At 38.9% G+C, this 8304-nt stretch overlaps 1 protein-coding gene across 1 annotated transcript; it reads right to left on the bottom strand.

Annotated features, from left to right (window-relative positions):
* Window positions 1–791: 791 nt before the first annotated feature.
* LOC128742920 (protein PAT1 homolog 1-like) lies at window positions 792–3579 on the bottom strand. Its single transcript, XM_053839415.1, has one exon. The coding sequence runs from the start codon at window positions 3541–3543 to the stop codon at window positions 1156–1158; it is 2388 nt and encodes a 795-aa protein (XP_053695390.1). The 5' UTR covers window positions 3544–3579; the 3' UTR covers window positions 792–1155.
* Between the last annotated feature and the right edge of the window lie 4725 nt (window positions 3580–8304).

Raw genomic sequence — 8304 nt, 5'->3', positions numbered from 1 at the left:
TAAAACGGATTCGATTGAACTTGCCACTTGAAGTTGATTAATCATATCTAGTTGGTTTTATTCTAGAGTGATTTTAACTTACTGGTCATCAATCACTCTATCATATCTATCTAATGTAGGTATAGGTAGCATATTTCAGAAACCGTTTATTCATTCAGTTCAAAATCATACGAAATTAGCACGAAGTATAGCACTCAGGTGCCATTAATATGCTATTCGATAAATTTTCAATTCTAATAGAAACGATCTCTGCTATGCTATCAAAACTAAGCAGTTAACGCGATCGTGTCTTTGAGGACAGGTTACCTACTAAGTATGCAAACCCTTTATCCGAAATAACATATTATGCTAATACTAAATAACGAGAAATCAAATAATATAAACCAACGAATACTAAAATAACAAATCGGGTAGTGCATTTAAAACAGGAAAGTAATATCTCTATTGTATTCCTTCCGTAAACAAAGAGATAAACCAAATACAAAGCAATAAATAAAAACACGTTCACATTAAATATAACCGAGTGCATCCTTAAACTAATATGTTCAAGCAGACTTCTAACTGGGATAGTTTATAAAGCGTGAATAGTATAATTTAATTGTGAATTATTACTAAAAGTAAATGTAATGAAGAGTAGTCTGAAGTGAATTAGTTCAAATGACATTAATAGAATTAAAGTTCATTATAAATACTACTTTTGCATTGGATTTTACCGTGAATAGTCGTTCGTAATTAGTATTTTTATTAATGAATAATCACAAAAAAGTTTAAAAGTAATATTACAGCCTATTTCTAAGCAAATCATAACATTTATTCGAGAAACGCGTATTATTTTTACTTCTAACGAAATGTTTAAATAATCTGTGTATGAGTTGTACCAGACAACGATCCGAGATGTTCGGTGAATGCTATTTGTACATGTGTTCGTTTACCTAATATCATATTAAATCACTTTCTTTTAAATTCGCGTTAGAAAAATTATCTTTTTTTAAAAGACTGAAAACGACGACAAACTAAATTTAATGCCTAAAACGGTACGGACCAATCGAATTTCCTTCCGGCGGAAACGCTGGTAAAGCAAATGTACAAAGAGTTCCTGCACATTGTACTACGGTGGCAGTTTGTCTTTGAGCGTTCGAAAACTCACAAGAATCTCTAGTGGGTTTTATCGTCACGGTCGGCTGTCATCGATGTCCTGCCGGTCGAATCGGACGTGATGAAGTGGAGAAAATTTCTTCCTTCTACTCGCTGCGAAAACCGTTCCATATGCGTTCGGATAGTAAGAATGATGTTGTTATCGGGATCAATTTTGATAGCATGTTGGGCAGCAATTGCGGACGTAGTCCGCAGCAGTTTCGTAATTGTAACGGTTATGGTTTCCAGACATTGAATCCACTGATCCTGTTCATCGGGCGTGAGATCTGTAGCTGCGTTCCGTGCAAAGAACGTTTCCATTTGAAATATGATTGTTATAATTGACGAAAGAAGAAATTTGCAGCCAGTAAGGTGCAGCAAAATTTTCTCCGTTGCAATAATCTTGGTCAGGCAGAGAAGTTCCAGTGGTTTGCTGTATTGTACGTGTCGCTCGAACTCGGTGTATAGGGCAAACAGAACGCCTTCGCAATCGTCTCGATCTCTTTTCGATAGAAAAGGTATTGAAGAGAAAACAACCGTCCACAGACTCCAGCGGCAAGGATTTTCCCGTAGCAGAACAAAAATTCGCCGCAGCAGAATTTTCCCTTTACGTATAGCAAGCATTTGCGTTACCCTCTCTTGGGTTAATGCATTCTTTAGTGCAGTCATCAGTTCGTCAAATGTTTCCGAATCGGTACTGGATGAAGGCGATGAATCTGTTGCCATTTCCTGAATTTCTCTTTCGCGCTTTTCCTTTGCCAATGAAATAGCTTCTATGGCAATAGGATTAATCATATCTTCCATTTTCAGAACCAACTTAAATACCGTTTCGATGTGAAGCAGCACATGACGTGACTTTCTCTGCATTGACAGCTCCAAACTGGCATTTACCGGCGACTCATTTCCGACTACGTCCATATCTATTATCTTTCTAGGAGCAGTCACACTACCACACTGCAATTTGCCCAGTGAATTTTCAAACTGCAGCGGCGTGTATGTTCTGCTTTGATCTTTCTGGTCATTATTATTCTTCGATTCGGAGCTCTTGCGTTCCCGATTGGAGTACAGCCCACAATTTCTTGCGAGCGAGGACATCAACAGCAGCTGAGCGTGTCCTTTTGGTTGCGTGAACGGATGATTCAGTTTGTTGTCTTGGTAGGTCTTGCTCTCGCCGTTTCCTTTCAAAGAAGCCAGTCTCTCCTTATATACCGTAAAATAGTAATCATTAATATAGGGTGTGTCCGAATTGAGCTGGGTCAGCTGGATTCCAACAAGCCACTGCTTTTCGCGATTCGTCATAAGGTTGGCATACTCGTCGTAGTCAGTCCCTTTCGAGTGGCTGTACCTCTGTTGATGTTTGTGATTATTTTGATGGTTATTGTATAAATGATTTTGTCGATTAAACAAAAGCATTGGATGATTTTGCTGTATTTCCTGCACGAGCCGTTCGTTGAATTGATTATTTTGCATATTCTGTTGAATAAGCTGCGGCTGGATGGTTAGAGGAAAGCGCTGATGTTGGAAAAGGCCCAACTGATGTGTTGCTGTTGGTATCCCTGGATGCAATGAAAAATTGTTTATCGGTGTGGCGTAATGGGCTGGTAGGAAGCTGTAAGGTAAATAACCGATCGGTAACCGGGTTTGGTGATTCATTACTGGCGGAGGAGGAAACAGTTGACTACGAACAGCAAGCAGCTGTGCAGGAGGCACCAATGGCTGTAAAGGCAGCTTCACCGTTGGTTGAACTGTTATGGATTTCTTAGTATTTGTGCTTTTACGACTCTTTTCTAAAAATTTCTTTTGTTCACGGTCTTTAATCCGCTGCTTTTGCTGCTGCTGGATTATGTTTCTTTCTACATCTTCCACCGACAGCATTTTAACCGGAAGTTGCGGCGACTGACACTCTACATTATACGCTGCTATGGGTTTGATTTTTGCTAAACCAAATGATGTATTTGGAATGATACTTGACAAGCCAAAACTATTTTGCTGTTGAAGTGGAGCTGCTTTTCTATTAGGACTATTCCAGATGCTTGGATCAAGTCTCAACTTTGTGCTAATGTCCTCATCCAAACTCAAGTCCGCCGCACTGCTAATACTCTCCTCTTCGTCGCAGAAATCAAACCTAGACCAATTCAATTCGAGCTCATCGTCGCTATGTTGAAGCTTGTTTTCATTTACAACCTTATTATGATGCAACAATCCATCACCTTGTTCCAGTCGCACTAACGATTCGTGAATGTTTTCCCAATCTCCTTTATCCGGTTCTCCAAACGTCTCGTCGTTCAAGGCATCGTATTCGTCCTCAGAATTATGGTTCCGTCCACTGCTTCTCCCTGTATGTCGAACAGTGTCACCACTTTCGTCGGTAGCAGGCAAACCGGTATCAAACCCGAAAAAGGAATCCATTTTTCAGCACGTACTTAGCTCATTGTTTTATTTGCAGTATTCGAATTTCTATAGGGTAATAACTTTATTAACTTTAGACACACTTATTAATGGGTGCAGAATTATATTCTATTGAGTATTCAGTAGATTTACATGAAAGAGGTAAGAAGTAACACGGAAAAAACTATTTTTCATTGACAATATTAATCAACGTCAAAAAAGACAACAGAATTAAATGGATTCATTGACCAAACATGAACTCTCGGATGAATCAAAATTCAAAACAGCTCAGTACAGTACGCTTTGCTAATCTGACTTATAATGAATGAATTCAGGGTGCCAATACAGTTTCGAGAAAATAAATCACTATATAATTGTACCTGGCTGGCTAAATCTATAGACTATTTTCCCTAATGCCAATGTATAAGACGGAACGAAACAGCAATATTGCCGTTGTTGCTCTTTCTCTTTCTGACTACAGTGATTTCAGTTTGATCGCAGTTTTGTGCAGTCGCACTTTCAAACTGCGGAGTCCTATTTAGTGGGAAGAGCGGTATAAGTTATCCAGGTTTTTGGGATATGTTATTCAATGTGTTAAATATTCAAGAAATAGTATAGAATTTTTTTTTGCGCATTAAAGTATAGGCTACAAGCCCGTTGCCAAAAAAACTAATATTAGCACAAGAAATAGAAATGAATGCAATGATTAAAAGGATGCAACTGTCCCCTTAAATATGGACTAGCCTAAGTATAAAGCAAACGATATAACGATACTAGCTGAATGCCCGATCTTATGCCTCAATTCATTAGGCGAATTTGCTGGATGCTAAGTAGCAAGCGATTTTGCGAGCTGCTTGTAAACTTGTCCAGTGTTATCATTTTACTCGCTAACTAACTAGCTAGTGGACACGATGACACTGGGCGAGCTTGCTGTGCTATCAAATACGCTTATTACCAGCTTGAAAACTCGTTAAATGTAATTGAGGCTTTTCTAGGGGCCCTCTTGTCTCGCAGTCACTTGTACATCTACCATAATCATTACCATAACGGAAATCCCATAATGCAAAAACAAAACTCTTTTTCCTTATTTGAATGCCACCGGACAATTCCTTTCTATTATTCACTGAAAAAAAAACTTTTTTTTTTAATTTAAAGCTCTCCTCTAATCAATGGCACCCCCTTCTTTTCAGTTGCACCTCTTTTATGCCCTCCTTCTTATCTCCTGGTTATCCTTGTACATCTAAAAATAGGCATAATCATTGGTGGAATCAGCGTTATCTAACCATTGGTTTTTCAAACGGTAAAAAAGTCAATTTTTCTAGGGGTGATTAAATCTTTTCTAGGGAGGGCTTAGCCCCCCTCCCTAGTTCCGTCAATGGGCATAATGCAAGATAAAGCCATTTTTCCTAGGAATTTCTTTTTCTTATCAACCCCTCTTTGCTGATACCCTTATGTATCAGAGTCGTTCAGACGTTCTGAAGTTATGACGATGTACAAATATGCATACAGACATACATGCATTTTTATATATCTAGAAAATTCGGCACAGTTGGCTTCGAGGTACGATACTGGTCTAACAAGCCAGTCGTCGTATTTTAGAATCTCGGCTAGGCGGTACTTACTAGATAGAGTCAGTGGGACCATTGCCCTGTAATTGTTCTGTAGTCACAGCCGACTGCGAAGTCTGACGATAAAGAAAGGTTAAGTCGTAGAAAGACGTTTAAGCCCAAAGCTGTGCTTTTTTAAAAGATTCAAACATTCCCTGTTGCAAATATCCTAAGATGCAGGTATCGTCTGCCCGTCAAATTCCTACTGGGTTGTATTCGAAATTCATTATATTCATGAATGAACGATTTGTTATTGTACACATCGCGCCAATATGTTGCACTAAATTTTTGTTTTCCATACCAACATATATCATGTTTTATTTTTCAATATGCCAATATTACCATTATAGTATCAAGATTTAGTCATCCATCGACTGTTGAGTTTTGATTCTCTTTCATGAGCGTAATATACCTCTTTCGAATTAAAAAACAATTGAAATAAAGCATTATGCCACTGAATAAACTCATAAAGCACTGTTCCATGTTTTAAACGTTAAGAGTTAAGACCGGTACGAAGTCGTGCTAATTAGTATTTATTACCGGATTACCATTAGCAGCTATTCTAATAAATACCGCTAGAAAAATATTTTAAATCACACATCATTGTAATGTAAATAGTTGAACTATCAAATTTTAGTAAAAACATGAGTAGAAATGAAAATGCTATAATAACTTCAGTACAACCACAAACAACTGCCCTGTGAATGTCAAATGTTAAATTATTCACTTTAAGAATAGAAACCGCACTCTTGAAAAATACAAATACACTTACCTTCTATAACTCACAAATAGTACAGAGACGCATTAATCGACCTTTAATGTTTATCAATTAGAATTCTTCCAAGTCTAAACACTGTTTTATTTGGCTTTTTTCATTAACAACACTTCCTATTACTATTACACCAAATTATTCAAAATCTTAAAACATATTCGTTGAAACCATTGAGATCGAAACCATCAAGCACCAACCGGCATTGCCATCAGAGCAGCTGATGAGCTGCGTTCACCGTTCACGCTAGGCATGGGCGATACTGGTAATCGATACACTCGGTATCGATACCTTACCCTAAAGTATCGAGTATTTTGGCATCGATACCTCCGAATACCAATGAGTAGTGGTATCGATACTTTTCGAGCGATACTTATAGGTATCGTTTGTTTTTTTCTAACCCGTCGTAAGGATGATTTAGACTAACCGTGTAAACGGGTGGCTAAGCGTCACTATTCGAGAAGCGGCCACTGACCAACATTTACGGTTGCCCAGCATGAGACCCTCATAGAGAGAGGTTCTTTTTATCTCGAGTTCGAGAAGCGAAGTATGTTGGCAGATTTAAAACACCATGCGCTCGGTTTGAAACGTCGGATCATCATACCTATGCATAGACCTGATACTTGGAAACCCCAATTGATCTTGCTACAGCAGACAAAATGACGCGAGATTTTCATCAGTGGCTAAGTCCAGCTTCCACATGAAAATAATTGTGAACGATTAGAGTGTTTCTAGCTGATTCCGGAGTCAGTCTCTCTGGTAGGAAAAGGACTCAAACTATTAGAACTCCACCAACCAAAGACATGAGAACCTAAGCATGGAGGTTCGTCGCATTATCTCTAAACTAGAAAACTAGCAAACTAGAATTATTTAAGTTCGGCCCTTAACGAAACTATTCGCTCTTAAATTGTATAAGTTAATTATTCACTGGTTTTTAATAACTTTCATTTTGCCTAGACCTAATTTTTCCTATCTTTTTCCATTTCTGTTTTCACTGGCTAGCTACAAGATACGATCGTGGAAAACTTTAAGTCGCATGCGCATTAACAAATTAACGAAAAATGTACCTATTCAATACCCGAGTTTTTACTTGAAGTTTACCGTTGCTGCGGGTTGTTGGTGTGGGAAATTAACATCTGCGCCACGCAGATCCCGCTACTGCTTTTCCTGCGTACAGCGCACAGTGAGCACAATATTTGTTGGTTTACTCAATGGTTGCTTAAGCTGGTTGGCTTAGGCTGAGCTTAATGGCTAGTTATTAGACGATGCTTGTTGCTGTTTGATATTATTCAATGTTACCGAATTCTTTTAAGCCAACATATCTCGTACAGGGCGCAAGTTGACGGATGCAACCGGATGCAATGTCCGGCGTTGTATCGTACAGGGAAATCTTGATACTGAACGACGGAACAAGAACAAACACTAGTACAATAGTGTGTTCCGTGGCGAATCTGTTCAATTGAAAGATATCCTATACGTGGTATCTTAACATACCGCCTCTTGGCAATAATAGGTGTCATACCTCTCGTAGCACATTTGTCCGTTCGAAATACGGTTGCACACCGGGGTTGTGGTAGGGAAAACTGCCTATTTAAGGGAAAAGATGATTGCTAAGCTAGACTTGTGAAAAATCTTCATGCATTTCATCACATTACATTACTGCACATGCATTAATCACGATGCGAACAAAATTATGGGCCACTCGCCTCTTTCACAGGTAACATCAAAGTAAAAGATCAAGGCAAGGTGATCCTTCGATAGACCGTCCTTGGTAACCGAAAAACTGCCTCGCGAGGTTTTTTTGCGCGGTGCTTGAAATTGTACTTTCGGTTAAAGTTGTCTTCTAGCGAACAGTTTATATAGCTAGCCAACCTCTCCCGACTGTACACGGGTCATTGCCGTTTTCGGCAAGTCAAACTCCTCAACATTAGTTAAGAGCAGAATAGAATGCTGCATCAAAGCATCCGTCAGCGTGTATTTATAGTTGACCCATGGCCAAAACTTTATACTTCAATTAGTCTGATTTTATTAAATCGATGAGATTTGATGTGCAGCAAGATGTATAACATTTCGCCGAATACTGTTTCGCGGAAAACCAATTCGCGGATGACCATAACGCGGAATATAATGTTTTGTGAAAAACCATTTCGCGGAAAACATTTTTGCGGAAAGTACTATTTCGCGGAAAAATTTTTCGCCGAAAATACTATTTGGCGGAGAACCACCGATCATTCAGTTTGGAAGCCGTAAAAAGCAGCTTAGCCGCTTTGTATTCAACAAAAGTTAAATCGATGCGAGGACTAGGGATAACTAACTAGAGGTCAGTAGACCTAGGAAAACTTATAGAAGTAGACAGATGTGATCTCTGCGGGGGGGCTGCCTCCAGCAGTTGCCGGCGCTTCCGAC

Source organism: Sabethes cyaneus, chromosome 3 (assembly GCF_943734655.1).
Source record: "Sabethes cyaneus chromosome 3, idSabCyanKW18_F2, whole genome shotgun sequence".
Classification (NCBI taxonomy): domain Eukaryota; kingdom Metazoa; phylum Arthropoda; class Insecta; order Diptera; family Culicidae; genus Sabethes; species Sabethes cyaneus.
Note: the sequence above shows the minus strand (reverse complement) of the source record. Positions and strands in the feature narration are given on the sequence as shown.

What these genes read in the sequence shown, in the direction of transcription:
- LOC128742920 (XM_053839415.1), bottom strand. Translation starts at nt 3,543, where the DNA reads ATGGATTCCTTTTTCGGGTTTGATACCGGTTTGCCTGCTACCGACGAA.